Below are 18,221 nucleotides of genomic sequence, written 5' to 3'. Positions count from 1 at the left end.
TCCACTATCTGGCAGCAGCTCAGTAAAATTATACTTTTTGAGGAGTGGCTGAAATGTTATCTACTGCATCACAGCATATGTTCACTTCTGCAGACGTGGTGGTTTATGTACTTTTTAAAACCTAGTGCACTTTAATCCATATAAAAAATGATTCCGTTTAAACCCATAAAAATGGTTTTGTAACGTATATTATTATCCATGCATTATGTAGTCTCTCGAGGCCCTGCAGCAAATGCTTAGTTCTAGTCAGTGCGCGCTAGTCCAAATCTGCTCATGTTCAATAAGACATCTTAGCCGTACTCATTCAGAGTATATTAACTCAATTCACTACTCAAACAATGATATTTCAGGTTAATGTCAATACTATACTTCTCTGCAGCTGTGACTATTTGGAGAAGCAGCGCAGTGGCCTGAAACACTACCCCAAAGGATGGAGTGTCTCTTTGTGTTAGACAGATTATTGCAGGCTGGTTGGAGGACGGATTGGGATTTAACAGAGGACAGCCATTAAGTGGGCTTCCCTTCAAGGTGTCAGTAACAAAAAATAAATACATAAGTAAATGCAAGCTGAGGTTAGTGCTGGGTAGTAAATCAGCCTTTTTTAAAAGCTGAATTGAATAGTTTCCTGTTTATATCAATATATTTTGATATGTCAATATAAAATGGTTAAATTGGTTTACATTTACAGCATATATTTACAGTATATTGACTTTATTTTTATTTTTGTGCATGTTTGATGCTCTCCGTCCTTTTAATTGCCCCCTATGGGGATAAATAATGTGTTTCTTTATTTGAATGTTGAATTAAATATACACTATTTTCTTCCAGAAAGCTGCCATATCTACCCTAATAGAACTCCATCAAAGCCTGCAAACCAGCCCCCCCCCCCGCCACACACACACACACACACACACACACACACACACACACACACAGGTTCTTGTGAAAGCAGTGATAGAAAGAGCGATATTTTAGGAATGGATTTGTGAAAAACACTGAGAAAGTACAATACTAGATTTTGCTCTCATTCTGCTCACTTTAAGTCACAAATAAAAGATGTCCAATGTAACATGTAACTTATATCATAGAACACATTATGTATCACTGTTTAGCTTAAAAATACCAAACAGGATGTTTAAGAATTTAAGGTTTAAGAGGTTTAAGTATACAAAATGAAGAAAGGAAATAGGAAGGATGAGGAAAGGAGAAGGACTGTGCATGAAAGTACAGAGCAGAAATCATATAAAAAGTATAAAAGAATATCATCAGTAGACTAGAGACCTACACAAGAGGAAAAGTCAGAGGAATAGACATCACTTGAGGCAGAATTAAATTTTAGTAATACAAACATTTCTTGAAGGAAAAGCTCAGAATCAGTAATGTTAGATCAAGGCCTGATTAAAAAGGCACAGGTTGAAGACAGGCTGAAAATGTGATTCAGAACACTATCCACTGAGGTTTGGTCTATTAAAATAAAACCAAAAGCACAGAGAGAAAACAGGGAGATTGGATGGATGGGTATAAAAGAGAGAAGAAGAGTTGAGCAAATTTATAGAAAAGCAAAGAGAAGGACATGGATGAGCAGAATGGAGCCTTGGGGATGGAGAGTGAAGTGGATGAGCGAATAACTGGTGAGGACAGAAGGAGGAAAGAGTGGAAAGAGAGGAGTATAAAGGAGAAGAGCAGGGGGAAAAGAAGAGGAATGAGTGGAGGGCTTGGAGAGCTAGGTTGCAGCTCTGGGGACACGTGAATGAAGAAGCTGAGAGAGACACGGGTGTAGCTGCAGGGGTGGTTGCTCCATTGCGCAGGTTGCGCTAGAAAAGAGGGCAGAGATGGAAGTCACTTTTTGAGCTCTGGGGCCCAGAATCCAGTGTGCATGTTAGTTAGGGAAGGAAGAGTGTATTTGCCCTGTCATTGAAGCTCCCAGGCCAACCACTAGTGCATTGTTCCATGGCAAATGATCCTGCAGGAAAGAGCTGCGTGTGGATTTGTTTTCTATGTGTGTTCAGCGTGTGTGTAATTTTGCAAGTCGTGAATATATATATTTTTCTCCAGCATAACACGGGAGCCACTCTTCAAAAGCAATTACTGAAGCTCAAGTATGAAGTGTTTGTTTACCATGAAAGTGACCTGCCACTCAGGATTTCAATTATCAGCCTCTCTGCCTGTGAACCTAAGCTTACACACAGAACAATAACACCCTGCGTTTTTGCACAGATAAGGTAGCAGGCGCCAGGTTCGGCCACAATCCAAATAACTACATCTAACAAGATAACAGGACCATTAAAACATCTGAAGTGTTCCCGTAGAGTCGCTGTTATCGTCTGCCAGGGGAACTGCCATCATTGCATGAGGTAACAACAAACAATGGAAAAAATTAAACAGCATGATGGGAAACAAAATATGGCATAAGGGGAAGCACTGCAAATATTTGTAACTCATACATTCATAACTCATGAACTTAACTCTATATTATGTTCTAGTCAATACATTGCATTTCTGTTTAATCTGTAACAGGACCTCCTTGTTTTGAATTGAATTGAAATGGAACACTAGAGGTGTTCTTCATTAAAACTGAGGATCGCAACTAGCTTGCAGCACTAGAAGTAGGCCCTGTCTTCGAGGAAGGGAAATAATGTTAATTTAGCTATTAATTCCACACATACACGCACACTCTGAAGGGATAAGCAAGTGGAGCTGTGTTAAATCCTAAACAAGGGTCTGCGCAAACAAATTATTTAGCAGTGAACTATGTGGAATAGGAGTTCAGTGATTAGACAGTCATTTGTCACACTAGCGTCACGTGTGGACCACTTGAGCAGACAAATGTTTTATGAAGTGGCCTTTAGCGTGACATGGACCTTCTAATCAGGAGCTCAGACAAATGTTTAAAATGTAGAAAATGACTGCGAGTGAGCGAGCGGTGAAAGGAGGGAAACAAACAAACTGCAGAATTAGTGTCATGAGTAATAAGCAGTCCTCCTCTTCCACCCAGCTGTAAGTAATTCCATTGAAGTGCAGTGACTAATTGATATGAACTGATAGCCATCATTGAGAAGATCTCACATTACCACGCAGTACAATTGAATAATGCAACTGTTTTGCATGATAATGAATGAGGCTCTGACAATTCAATCACCCACAGACTAAATATCTAATGTCATATAAAGAATATGAAAGATCTAGATTCTTCACGGTGAATGAAGAAGCAGCAGAGTCATGTCTGAAGCAGGCCTTCTCAGCAAAAATACATGTTTTTAATCCTCCCCCACTTTTTGTAGTAACACTATTTTATTCAAGAATGTATTCTTTCAGTTTGCATAATTGATTTGATTTGGAAGATAAATTCTCTCTATCCCTTAGACTTTAAATGAAGTGCTGCTGTTGTTGACACTCAGCAAAATAGATAATCAACTGTGAACTGTGCTGACTTGAAATAATAAGAGAAAGCTGTGAGGAAATCTGTGGATTTGGGAGTGCATCGAGAATTTCAGGGGTTGTGTATTTTATTTATACCAGTGGAATACTCTCTATTTAAATCACAGCACAGGTTTTAGGCATGATGTGTTCCTACTAAACAAAATGGAAAACCTGAGTAGGAGATGAGGTTTGCAGTTTTTTTTTCTTCCAAATTAGGTTGCACCTGGACAACATACTGGAAACGCGCAAAGACATTTGAACATAAAGGTCAGTATAATCATTAGTTCTAGGAGCTTGAATTTTATCCTTTTAGGATTTTTATAAAAGCAAAACTATGTATTTATTTATTTGTTTATGTATTTATTCGTTCCAAGTTAAGGTTTAAAAGCTTGCTAAACCAAGAAAGAAACACTGAACTTACAAATAACTACAAAATATACAGTATTTATACTCCAATTATGTATTTTTGTTCTTACATTCATTATCTGGTATATAATCTGCTGCGCATCAGGATTCAAGAGCTTGCAGCAAATAGTAGAAGCATCTTGAAGCTCATCAGAGTTTTCTTTCACTCTGCACAGACATTTTTCACAAATGCTGCATCCACAAAGCCACCAGCATTGTGCACAAGTAATATGCAACTGAAATATTCCGGCCCTCGCTGCCAGACCTGCATGTTTTGTCTTTTATCTCAATTAACACACTAAAAAACAAACAAATTTAAAATTTTTGCAACATTCTTGATTGATAAAAGTCAGATTTATAACTTAAAGGGAAACACAATTACCCAGTATATCTGCTGCAAGACATGCTGGGCGATTCACAAAACAAATTATATATCTAAAAGGAATTAAAGAGATGTGAAAGATGATTTAAAATGGGATGCAATCACACACCTTTGGAACTTCAGGTTGGGGGTTCGACGGCTGATCAGAGCTTCTGTATCCAGTAAGGGTCCCTAGGCTAGACCCCCCGTGCTAACCAAGCCTACATCGGATATGAATTAACAACCTCTTTATCAGCAGAAGGGCTATTCATCATCCCATCAGGTATTGACACAGCAGTGGGACTGTAACCAGATGGAGTATCACCTCAAAAGAATACTATTATTCCCTGCCAGCAGCAGTGACACCTGTAACATAGGCACTAAAACAAAAAGGTCAGCAGCATCCATCCATACTGCTCCGGTTCTCTGAGGAAATCTTGTGGGATGAGCTTGAAAACAATAACACGGACTGATAACTTTCCCGAGGCAGCTGCTGGGGTTGTTACTCCCTTTGGATCTTAGAATTAGAGCACTCTCCATAGTCAGCGACTTATGGTAGAATGGTGAGTCAATGATGCAAATAGGCCCCGTGGTACTGAGATGCTAATAATGAGCACCAAGGGCACAGTGTCACTCAATAAATCAGGGTAACACAAGCTACTTTTGTTGATCGGATGAAATGACCATGAAAAATGTACGGGTGGAAAGCTTGCTGCTCCCAAAGGAGAACGGCATGCGAGGCCACCTTGCTTTCAAAACAGTATGTTTATTTATTTATTTTTATCACAAATTTGGGTGTCAGCAAAACAGAACAGATGTTTATTCAATGCAGCAAAATCCAAAAAAAGAGGCTTTTGTTAAATATAATCTCTTAGGTTGTTTCGGTGGAAGGCTTGCATGTAGATGGATCACTACAAATTAAATGCAGTTGTTTACTATTAAGCGTCACCTATATTACACATTATATTTAAATTAACAACTGGCTCAAACACTGAAAATACCAGTAATATTATATATTACATGTACCAGGTTAAGTCCACTTGAAATATTTCATTTACTTTTATTTCAAACTAAATGAACAAATCAATGAAATCTTAACTATTCAAATATTTTGGGATTACATGCGTTGCAGAACTCTTTTTTTGTTTTTAAAGGAACGATTCTGAGATATAACTTCTTCCTTTTTTAAGGGAGCACATTTTCAGTCTTTGCATTGAGAATAGTACTCAAAGGGCAAGTAGCTTGAGTGTCTTGGTGAAATAGAGGGCTGTGCTAGAAGCTGGGCAGTCATTCAGTTGATCATTCAGTCATCTCGAGAGCTGGCAAATCAGTTGGTGCAGCACACTGAGCTGCGTTAGTTGTCAATCTGGGCTCGTTCTTTGCCCTCTGGTCAAACTGTTCAACTGGCAGGGTGGAAGTATATAATCTGACAACTCGTGTTACAAGGCAGTGGAGGCACTGTTCAGTCATCTCTTTCCAGCAAGATCGCTGTCCAGATGCTTAAAAATCTGTAACAGGACCTCCTGTAAAAACTCTGTTAAAAGCAAGTGCATCCTCCAAAAAAGGATGAAATGTGCACCTGTATTCTTTTAGATTTAGAAAGTAGTAAACAAAAAATAATTCATTAACACTTTTTGTGCATTTGTGTGTATCATTCAAGTAGAAAGAACTGATGTGAACTTGAGAAAACGTAACCGTAAATATGTGATAACCTACATCTGAGCACAGGAGCAAGTAGGAAAATGAGTCACACGCTGCACTAAAAATGCTGATTGTAAGTTGTCATTATTACAGTCCAAATCAGGAAATGATTACAAAGTGCATAAAAAAATTGTGAGACTGGATGAAGTTTTATCTTTGGGATTGCATTGATTATGAAACTGCTGCTCTCATTACATGATACTCTTATTTTTAACATTATAAATTTTCTAGGGTCTCTTTGCCTGAAGTGGTTCTGTAAAAAAACAAAAGCTTGCAATTTTCTTGTGCACAAACGTAAGTAGTCTGGTGATAATTGGCGCACTTTTGTCTGCGCCCTTATTTCCCAGTGGATCACCACAGCGATAGAGCCGCATGTTCGATTTGACACTGAATGCTCTTCCTCATGCAATCCTCACGTTTATCTGGGCTTGGGACCGGCAATCGAAGTACACTTGTGACTCTCTGTGTTTATGTTTGTGTCCTCATGGTTTCAAATTAGAGCTCTTGTGCGTGTAAAGTGAATGTGTTAACCACCAATAATACTGAAATTTATATAAATTCATGTAACAATATATCTTAATCGAGTTAAGAAACATTATAGTTCAGTCCCCAGACAGTTATCTGAGCTAACTTGTCCACAGAAGTGATCAAATACTTTAAGTCTAATCAGATTATCCATCACGTGATAGCATTGCGCCCACCAGATTAATTTTATGGCACGCCGACGACCTTGTCCTATTGTGTGAAGCAGCTACAAATACTTCCATGTGAAGGTAAAGATCTTTGCACTCACTGCAATGGATTAGGAGTGAACCAAGCCACACATCCATTTTACACTCCTAGTTTATGTCTCTGTGTGTGTTTGTGTTTGTGTGTGCGAGTGTTTGTGTTTGTCAAGAATGAAGAGTGTATATGATTTTTTTTTTCTTCCCAGGGTCACTTTGCCTCGAGGTGATTCTTGTATTTTTATTTTTTTTATTTTCCAGGCTCACACTCTACTTAAGCTCTGAACCAATTTAACACAGACCGGGAACGCAGTTAAAAGCTTGACAGAGTCACTCAAATCCCCATCTGCACTATATTGGGGGCATGACAAGAAAAAAAAAACGAGGGTGAACGATAGAGAAGAGGAAAGTGGTCTATGAGGAAGAGTGGGGAGGGCAGGCTGTTTAAGGGGGAATGAAATAGATCTGCATGGACACAGAAAGAGAGCAGTGTGTGTGTACTATGAATGGCACTATATTGCTAGGAAGAGTTATTTGAATTAAACTGATATTTAATTATCATACAGACATTAAAATGATGTCTAAACTGGAGCAAAAGATATTCATCTCACTTGTTAGTAAATGAAACGAGACTTCATCAAAAACAGATCAGACAAGTTTCAAAGTTTGGGGCTAGAAACACTGGCAGCCATATGTGTTTTCCATTTATACAGCCATTAAACTGATGAAAGGATTGCTGAATTGAAGGGGATGGGCCAAATGAATTCATTTGTCACTTTCTAATTTCTCAGTTGTTCAGAGCCATTTGCCAACAGCTCTTAAAAAGTTGTGTTAGGAACAGTAATAAAAACAGACCATGTCGATGATGAGCTCCAAAAATGATGCAGTGCCACCTGTTAATGCTACAAGATGTAGACAGAATGCCAAAATGGCTTTCCCTGAACAAAACCCACATTAGGGATTTTTTAATTACTTCAACAAGGCAAAATGAGGGAAAAGCTGTGTGCGTGTGTGTGTGTGTGTGTGTGTGTGTGTGTGTGTGTGTTATACATCTATGGTGAGAAGCAGTAAAAAAAAAAAAAAAAAAAAGAATTTCAAATTGTGATGCCCATCACAATTTGTTTACTCCCAACTCGGATTTAAATTATCAATATATCCATACTGCATGTGCCAGGCTGAGCAGCACACGTCTGCAGCTAAAGCCAGGCAAGTGATTTAAGAGGTCCATTGTGGTGCTGTGGAGTATAGCGCACCACAGAAAAGGCAAAGTGAGAGGCAATGGCAGTGTTGTGACAAGCATGTCAAAATCTCTTAGGCATGGATAAACATTCTCTTTCATAAGAGATTATTTTGCTTTTTGCTTTTTTTTTTTGTCATGACAGAAGCGTGTACCGTCATTTTCGTGTGTGTGTGTGTGTGTGTGTTTCAGAGAGAGAGAGAGTCCACGTAAAAGGATGAGTAGGCATCTACATAAGAGAGGTGAAAAATAAAAAGCCAAAACCAAAAAACAATCCACCAAGCAAACAAACAAACAAACAAAAAAAACCTGAGCATCTACTAAACATTAAAGATGAAGCTTGTAATAAAGCAAAAATAATAAAAAAAAATCAATAATGATTAAAACTAATGAAAGAATGTTATAATGTTATAATGAACATTTAGTACTAATTTAGCTGATTTTGCCATTAAAACAAATGCAAAATTAACACAAAATACAGGAACAAAAACAAGACATATATTCATCCAAACGACTGTTTAGGCAAAAATAATTGTAACTTGCAACAGAAAATTATTGGAATATCAGATAAAGAATTTTCTTTGAGTTTGTCATTATGTTTGTTAACTAATGAAACAAAACAATGATAGTTTTGGGTTTAGTTTTTAAATTGGCATATATAATATGAAAAGCCATTATTTACTACAATTATTTACTAGTACTAATACATACCTACACTACAGTATTATTTGGCCTATTGGAGCTAATAGCCATGAAATGAAAATGGTACCATTCATGTTTTTTAGTCTGTTGCTAGACATCGTGAAGACAATATAATATCCCCTATATGTAATATCACTCAAAATTACACTTTTGTGGCTATAAAGCGGATGTTGGAGCTGTGAAATGAAAAAGACAGGATGCAGGATATGATGTCACAGATGCTTAAAAGTTGCTTAACAAAAAAAGATGCTTAACAGGTGGTTGCTTGGCAACCTGTTGATATCCTGATATAGATAAGAACCTTCAGGTGCCTAAGATCTGTGTGCCAAATTTGGTTGCTAAACTCTTGATCATGTCACAGGTGTTGGCGGACAAAGCAACAAAAGCACAGACAGACAGAAATCTCTTGAATTACAGGAAGATACCCAATTAACCACAGCAGGTGTAGCCTGATTCACCATGAAGGTTTTATGGAATATCAGACAGCATTGGTTGAGTGTCGATGGTATTACCCCTACACCAGTACATTGGGGTAAACCAGTGGTCAAAAGACACCTCCTTTGTTCGCAGGGGAGACTTTTGACCAACTAAATGAGGTGAATGAATGCAGCAGCGAAAAGACAAAATGACGAAAAAGTGTTTGCACAAGATGACATAAGGCTGATATAATTTGGCTGATATACATGTAAAAGCAAACCATAACTAAAATAAAGTCCTGCCAAAGCAACCCCTGCTGGTGATAGTTTGTGTTTTTGTGTATGTGAATGGATGTTTTACACATAGCCCAGACTAGCTTTTGTTATGTGACATGGACAATTTTACATCCCTGCTGGAGCAGTTCAGTTAAAGAGTTTGGGTTTCTAAAATGTGCCCTTGTAATGTAGAATTGATCGATGTAGGTTGATAGGGTTCAGTGGAATGAATATAAAATGTATTCAATGAACTGATTAGCTCACACCACCCAAGTAGGTCAGTCATTAATGACAGTACAAACATACTGTTGGAGGAAAAGTGGGACAGTGGTCAGTACTGTTGCCTCCCAGCACAAAGGTTCATTGCTCGAACCTGCTGGTGTTCTGCGTGGAGTGCGCTCTACCTGTGACGATAAGGAAGGCCAGCTCCACACCCACACAGGGACTGAATTGGATAAGCAGTTTAAACAAAGTGTATGGATGTACAAAGAAAAACAAACCTTGGAGAGTTAGTATCAGAATCAGCAATACATAATTTCTAGATTCCAGCCTGCTTTAGTGACATAGCAACAAATTGCTCATAAGTACATTTCATTATGGGATATTACTATACAGCAATTGTTTGGCCATTTTTTAATAAACCAAAGAAAATTATATTAATTTAAATCCAACAAAGAGTTTGCAGAAAGAAAGCAAGACAAAAACAAGATGTCATGAACATCCCGCAATTACACTTGGTTTTTCATCTTTAATGGCATTAAATTTTAACCCTATATAATCTTGATTAATGTATAAAACTAAAGACGCAGCCCTGGAGCTCAAGTTAAGTTGATCCTTCTTGTGAGAATGATCAAACTACTGTGTGTTTGCGTGACTAAGTTGATAGCAGCAGTCACAGGAAGGGGTAGAGGGTTAGCAAGCAATAAGATGGACGGTGGAGGCAGGGTGCTGCCATGGGCTGCAGGGAGAGAGAGGGAGTACAAAGACAAACGGGGGAAGCTTTTGATGGCTAATGCAATAACCACAGCTGCCACTGAATGAGCCCGAATGATGAAGAGTAATCAGAGTGGTTGAGGCAGCTCTAAAAGTTAGAGACACCGCAAACACGGGTAGTTGATAGATGGCTAAAAGGGAGGTTGGAGAGAGGAAAAGACAAAGCAATTCATTATATCAAGAACACTGTAGCTGTCATTTTTTTGTGAAATTTGGCAACAGCTTGTGAATCTCAAGAAGACTGATGATTGCTAAAATATCAATCAATCAGCACCCTTATGAGAATCTTTATTTAAGTGGCTAGTTAAAGCAACTGAAGAACTATTTTCAGTACTGATGTCTTCAAAAGGTGAAATGAGGATGTCTGCCTCTTTTTCCCCTCTGCTTGATAAGTGACTCAAACTAGCAGTTTATTATCACAATGGCTGCAAATTAATTTTTGACCAGTCAGCCAATCAATTAATCATTGCAGCTCTGCAATCAACTTTAACCTGGCTGGTGTCCAGTCTGGAGAGGATGGGGTGGGGGTGGTGGGGGGGGGGGGGGTCAGGGCTCCCCACAAGGAATTTCAAGTGAGGGCTGGCAACTAATGTTATGAACCGCCTGGCTTAGTGGACCCAGTGGAGACTAAGACCCAGTGGAGACTCAACACTAATTTCAGTCTGAAAGCTACCACATTGCTCGTCTGATCTAAGAGTCAGCGGGATCACAACTTAGAATCACCAGAATGACACTTGTCCATAATAGAGTGGTCAAACCAGGTACATTAAAGACCTCCCTGTGGAGTGGCATACACAACCTGGTGAAAACAGATGTCTCTTTGGACTGCCTTTTCTAGAAGCTTCCTACTCATCAGGAAGATGAAAGCGATGAATCAAGTGTGTTAGTTCTTTTTCGGATCGTTTCAGAGGGAAAGGGCCATAATCAAAGGCAAGGTCAGAAAAGAGCCGACTCTCTGTCCAGCACTCATCACAGGAGAAGAAAGAGAAAACATGTTGTGCTTCTGGTGCCTGTTTCAGAAATTCAGGGATTTCTAAAGCTAATGAGATTTTAAAAATCTTTAAATGTAATTGAATTTATACATCATGCACTTAATAAAAGAATTAAGTGAATGCCAAGTGTAATTTTATTTTAATAATCACTTCCAGATTTCAACATTTCTGTCTCAAAGTAATCTCCTTTTTCCAAATTAGCCAAAAATAAATAAACAGATATCTAAAACACAGGGAAAACTAAGGTGAGCTGTCTCTGATGCACTACTATATGTAGTTCATTCTGAAAATAAAATCAGCGAAAGAGTGGCACTGCCACTCTATTAAAAGGTGTTATCATTTTTATTAGATCAATCACTTGACAAGAGTGTAATTTATCACATGGTTATAAAAAGAAAAAGTTAAAAAAAAAAGTAAAAAAAAACAGATGACAGACTGAAAACCTGTTTTATGACTTCTGGTACTTTTAGTAATTTGAATCTAAATAGGTTATTAAGTTTGAGTGCTTCAGGTACATCAATCTTTTTAATTGACAGTTTGCCCTTTCTAAAGCCATTTGGCGTCAAGCAAGTTTTGACTTTGAAGCCGATTATCTATTTGCCGTACTTGAGCAGACAAACTGACTTTCCCTTGTGTACGTTAGACATTTGTGGTTTCCGTGGTAATTTTATAGCGGGGTCTTTGTGAAATGGATAGCTGAAGTGAGCTCAGACTAATCTTAGAAGTGCTGCAGTGAAAACAGAATTAAAGTTATCATAAAAAAGGTGAAAGAATGAAAATCTCTTTATAGGGTTTTGGTTTAAACATTGTTGTGTCCCTTTTACTGGTATGTAACAGTTATCAATTCACTTCAGAGTGTGGCATTTTATAATCCCATTGTTATTCTAATGTTATTATACAAATACACATTTTTTTTTAGCCAATATGTATTAAATCATCAGCTGAGAAGAAAGAAAGAAGTGGGGAGAACAAAAAACCCCATCCAGACATTTATTATCCTTTTTTTTCCTGCCCTGAAATCACCTTTGCCGTCTGTCAAAAAAGTCAAATCCTTTACCACACACTTTTGAGTATCAAGCCAGAAGCAAGCTGCAGCCTCCTTCAAGCTGCATCAAAGAGAATATCTGGGTACCCTCAGATAGCCGAGTGGTAAACTCCTTCACCTGTACAACTCTGTTTGCCACAACAGGTATACAGTAGTTTGAGCCATTAAACATTCTCCCTTGATTTTCCCCACTGCCCGAGGAAAAAATAAGATAAAAATTTAATTAAAAACATAAAACCAAAGGAGAGTTGAGAGTTGACCTCTCTCCTTGAAAAAAGTCAACTTTTTCTCTGAAGCTCATAGAAACTTCTGATGTTACAAGATACAATTGTACCCCCAAACATAAAACAACAAAACTTTTTAAAGAGTACAAAGGTAAAATCTCATTAAAGTCATGACAAATTTCAGGTAAGTGACTGAAACAGGCAACTGCAGATGAACTGGGAAACTCTAGTAAAAGTCTCATAAATAAAATGAAAAAAAAAATCTGTTTAATTATTTGGTTTCTTTTTTGTGTGTGTGTGTGTGTGTGTGTGTGTCAGTGTGTGTTTGCGTGTGTTTTTCTCCACTTTAGCTTAAAGTAACGTGTAATTGTAGCAGCGGATGCCATTGGTTATGCATGCAGACCTATTAAAAGCTTAATGCATAAACAAAATAAGCTCTGTAAGTGGAAGGCAGTATGGAAAGGTCAGTTATTTTTTCCCTTTCCAAAGTGAAGAGCTTTGGACCAGCTCTGCGGAGAAAATCACAGTCATGCAAATATGACGAGACGAAAGCTGGCATAACTACTTGCTATATTTGACACTGTGACTTTGACCCTAGCCCTGGGCTGAAAGAAATAGGCTTTCACAGCTGAGCTTTTAGGTTTATCATATTTGAAAGCAAATTCACCCCCCCCCCACCCCCCATACCCCCACCCTATTCTGTGAAAAAAAAAAAAGTCAGTGGCTTAAAACATTGCTCTGGGGTCCCCAGAGATCCATTTGTGTCTTACTCACTCTCTGAGTTGGGGGGGGGGGGGGGGGGCGTATGAGCACATTTGCAGCTTCATCTTTTTTTTTTCTCTATTCATTTTTATTTGAAAGACACATATTACTATTATCGTACTTCTGTATAATATTGTTGTCTTATCCTATTGTCATTAACCGTTGAGGACTGGGGTAGTTGCCGAGTGAAATCCTGACAGAAATGGAGGAAAATGGTCAATTGTGTCTCATTCTGCAGCTGGAGATGCGACGCAGAGCTTCAAACCAGAACAGGATATGTTGCTGTTTTCAAGCGTTATTGATCAACGCCAGGGATGCTTCTTTCCAGTGCTCTGTACAAATAGTGATTATGAATAATGGCTGTAGCACACCACTGAGAGACGTGCCTTCTAATGTTTTCTTTGTATGTCATGTGCAATATTGACTTCACATGTACAGACACACACATGATTCCCATAACATCTGACCGATTTCCACAATTTTAAGCTTAATGTGCCAACTGAATGCCCCTAATGTGGATTAGCTATGCATGGTAATGTCTGGAAGGAATCCTTGCCTCCCTAATGTGATATTCCTGAAAGTGCTGCCATGTTTGTGTGAGTTATTGTGCGTCTGTGTTTCTGTGCTGCGTTGACATGAAATCATGCGCTCAAAAATAACTATAGCTTTGCTTTCTATTTTAACATTAGCGCCCCGAGGGAGTATAAAACATGCTTAATACTAGTCTGACCTGGAAAACTGGGAAAAAAGAGGCTATGCCACCAGGTTTGCAGCCCCGTTACCTTTAAATCGAAGTCATAATAAAGTGAGAGGGCTGCCTTTGGATAATAATACAGACTGTTCATGCTGAGAGTGCGATTTTGCTAATGAGAGATAGTCAAGAGTGAAGATTTAAACGATTTACAATAGGGAACCAGTGATCCCAGGTAACCTTGTGGTGATTTGTGAGTGCATGGATATGTAGTGAGGAGAAAGAAGGAACAGACTGAGTCAGTGCATGTGCACATAATGCATAAACGTCTATGGAAAAATGTTTGGATGGCCATTTTCATAATCTAATTGAATGCATATAAAATTTAGAATTATGAAAGGATTTGCTGCAAAATAAACCTGTTAATGATATGTTTGCACTGCTCAACACTGGTTTCCTTCTGACTCAAAACTCAGTTAAAGTTCCACAATTAGATTGATCATCAAATTAGTTTTTAGGGTGCAATTATAAATGATTTAGAGGCCAGTCTTTGTGATTAGGGCCAACTGCCTAATAAGTAAGCTGACTTGTAGTGAAAGGAGCATGATTAACCAAGTCGACCAGACAGAAGAGATGAATAAGCACCTGATGAAAATGCCTACTGTGCTTGTCCCAGTGTAAGTGCATCGCTATTGTTTCCCAGAAAAACTCGACCCCGAGCCACAGCCTTCAGCGCCAAACTACAGATGATTTCGTCCTTTCATCTCAACTGAATCGGTGGCTGACAGAAACCGGCACAATTTTCACAGTGATTGATGTTTGTGACTGGAACTTGACAGCTGGCAACATGCTACAAAACAGTTGCTTTGCTTGTCAATGCGACGATTTTTGTTTAAATGTTTCAACATCAAACCAAAGTTAAAACCTAAGCGTAGCCTTCAGACTGTTCATATGTACCCCTCACGGGTATTAGAATATCATTTGAGGGCAATTTTCACTTGCAAAAGGGATCAAACATGTGCCATACACAGTGATGTAGTGAGACATCAAAGATACAGAGGCTGTGAAACAGTGTTTTTGTTGTTGTGTAAGCAGTGGAAAACAATGGAAATTACACAAAAAAGCCAGGTGAAAAGAAAAAAATAATATGCCCATGTAATAATTTCACTTGATTTCACTTAATCTCAACAGACTTTAAAAGCCAACAGCAGTGGAGCTAAAATCATCATAATTGCTTGCTTCTTCCAATTTAAGTGTGAAGGGACAAGAAAGCAAAGTACGACAAATGTTCAGTTGTTGGCAGCAATAATGAACACAAGCGTCTTTAAGGGTTAATTCAGCTTTTAAAGTGGGGTCGTCCAAAGTACTTATTCCTTATCGGCGTATTACCTTCAATAAATGGCAGCTGAAGTGCCGACCGTCATTTAATGAATTGCCGTGAAAGCTAAGCAATGCACTGGTGAGGATGGGGTCAGCAGGAAAATGTATTATTCATACATGTATATCTCTCTCTCTATATATATATATATATCTAAAACAGAGGCTTTCAGTTATAAATGTATATTCCAGTCCAAGTCTCTGAGTCTGTATTATTGTGAGACTTTGTTGATGATGATAACGTAGACCAGAGTTTTCACACTGGAAGTGTTGTGGCAACCAGAGACCACAGAAAGGACTTTGAGCAAAATAACCACTGAATATGGGGAAGTGGGTGTGCCTGGAGAGAGTTAATTAAAATAAAAATAAAAAACCAACAACTTATATTCTCTATTCATTGCGTAAGGTGTAATATTTAATTTTGATGTTTATGGCAGCTAATGAAAATCAGAAATCTAGTATCTCTCATCATTAGGGTATTTCCTAAAATTAATCAAAAGAGGCTCTGGTCAGGTAACTTGGTAGCAGTTTCAGCACTGTGAGCAGGCCTTAAGTCATCCTGGAAAAGGGAAATCTGCAGCAGATGGAAGCATGAAGTAGTCTAAAATATCCTGGTAGATTTCCGCGTTGACTTTGGACTTGATAAAACACAGCGGACCAACACTAGCTGATGACATGGCAAACCAAATCACCACAGACTGTGGGAAATTCAGCCTGGACTTCGATTCTGTGCCTCTGCTGACTCTAGGACCTAGAAAGACAGAATTTACTTTCATGCGATAAGAGGACTTTGGACCATTGATCAAAAGTTCTTTTCCTCCCTTTTCCTCCTCCTCTATGGATTAGTGTCGTAATATTAGGGACAGTTGAGGCCACTTTCCTGATGATGTTAGTGCACCTCGGTCCAGTCCTTGTGAAGCGCCACATGTTCTTAATTTGAATCTTCTTGGAAAGCCATCTCTGCTGCTTGGGCACCTTTTCCTATCACAATTTATCCTTGCTCTCAACTTTCATTTAATATGCTTCGATCCAGCGCTCTGCAAAGAGCCAGCCTTTTCAGCAGTGACCTTCTGTGGCTTGTGGAGGGTATCGTCATCTGGACCCAAATCAGTTGTCATTGTTGTTGCGTGTACTGAACAAGTCGACAATACCATGGTATTTAACCCTATAGATTACATTTAACTCATTTACTGAAACTGAAAATAAAATATTCTAATAATTTGAGATACCAGATTTTTGTTTTTGATGTGTTCTAATAATGATCTTTAAAACTAAACTAAAATAAAAAAAACGACAACATATTTCACTTAATGTGCAATGAACTTGAAATAAAAAAAAGTTTTTCACAATATTTTCATATGCAATAATACATAGTAACCTGTTAATTTAAACTATTTTTTTTCTTTTATCTATGCACTGCTAAAATCCTGACATAAGTTAAAAACAGCAGGTGGGCGTTTCGGCTATATTGACATGAGAAATGATCACTCAGTGTGAAGAGAGAGATGCCTGATCAGCTGCACTTCCTTTAACTGAGTGAGCGCAGGCTAAGAGAGTTGTAGGAAGTAGCAGCACAGCTGGATTGAAAGCTTCAGAGAGTTACCAAAGCTAAAAAACTAGCTTTGTGCTGAGGCGAGTTGGAAACAAAGATGTGCGGTTCTTTGAGCTGAAACCTGGAAGGCACAGCGCTGCGACATGGGAGGCTCATTAACTTGTTCACACATTCTATAACATGGGACTGTTAAGTTTCCAAACTCACACGCATCACACATCTTCAATTAATATGAAAACTATGAATGACTTTATATAGAAATGTTTTTGTAACTACTTAATCAAAGTGTATTTAACACAAGGTGTTACAGAGTATCACATAACATTTTGACTCATTAAACACCCACATTAATTTTTATATCAAATACACTTTTTGTGACCTTTAATTAATGCAAAAAACAAAGAACCCACTGTTCCAAAGGTACACACAAAACCTAATACTTTAAGACTTTTTAAGCAACAACAGATGGTGAAATATGTGAAAAAGACTGACGTAAAATTGAAATATCCCTGAAAAACAAATACATGCAGCAAGCTGTTAGTTTGTTTGTTATCAAACTTTGGGGGGAAAATAATTTTGACAAACAGCTGCAGTATCACAGCATGGGCACACATATGTCCTCTATATCTTCTTCATCCTAAATGCCTTTGTAATTTATTTTGATTAATTATAATAGAATATCCAAGTTAAATAGACTTTTTTTTTTTATAAATATAACTTCAAATATATAACTTCAGTCATTTTTTTAACAGTGTGTGGCAGCCCTCTGCAGTGTCAGTGTAGCAGTGTAGCACTAAATCTGTACCTTTAAAGAAACAGTCCTTGCTGTGTACCACGTAGATCCGTCTTCTTTCCAGGCAGGCAGTGCGGTAAACCTCACAGTGGTTCTCATAGAATCTGCCGTCTGAGCCGCACACCGGCACAAAGGAGGGCCGGCATTTTTCCTGGCAAACGCACTCTGCGCGGCCAGTTTCTGCCATTAGCACACATTGTCGACCCCGTCCACAGTAGGTCCTCCGACAGGGGTCTCCATCCGGATCAGATAGGGCTGGAAGAGCAAGAGAGAAAAGGGCTTTTATATCAAGAAAGAAAGCCAGAGTGTATGCCTTCATAAAATCGTATGAGAGGGGGAAACTTAGGCAATTTTTACTTGCGTATATAAATCGAAAAGAGTTACAAGGGCAGAGATAGAGATCAGCTGAATTTACAAAAAGCAAAAATGAAATAGATTTGTCTCTCCAGCACAGACAGACAAAGACATGAGTATTGCTTTCTCATAGATTTTTGCTGCTTAAAAATAACATGGCCAAAATTCAAGGACAGTTCTCATGTAGTGTGAGAT

General features: G+C 38.3%; 1 protein-coding gene across 5 annotated transcripts in view; it reads right to left on the bottom strand.

Annotated features, from left to right (window-relative positions):
- The window catches only part of fstl4 (follistatin-like 4), a 225,842-nt gene that overhangs the window by 114,642 nt on the left and 92,979 nt on the right, over positions 1-18,221 (bottom strand). For all 5 annotated transcript variants that reach the window (XM_082548886.1, XM_082548885.1, XM_082548887.1 and 2 more), the window contains one exon: positions 17,685-17,927. In XM_082548886.1, the coding sequence (XP_082405012.1) occupies positions 17,685-17,927 (243 nt within the window). The remainder of the gene's footprint in view (positions 1-17,684; positions 17,928-18,221) is intronic.

The sequence above is a fragment of the Aulonocara stuartgranti genome, assembly GCF_965226115.1.
Source record: "Aulonocara stuartgranti genome assembly, chromosome: 10".
In the NCBI taxonomy this organism is placed as follows: domain Eukaryota; kingdom Metazoa; phylum Chordata; class Actinopteri; order Cichliformes; family Cichlidae; genus Aulonocara; species Aulonocara stuartgranti.
The sequence above is the reverse complement of the archived record's forward strand: the minus strand, read 5'-3'. Positions and strand labels throughout refer to the sequence as shown.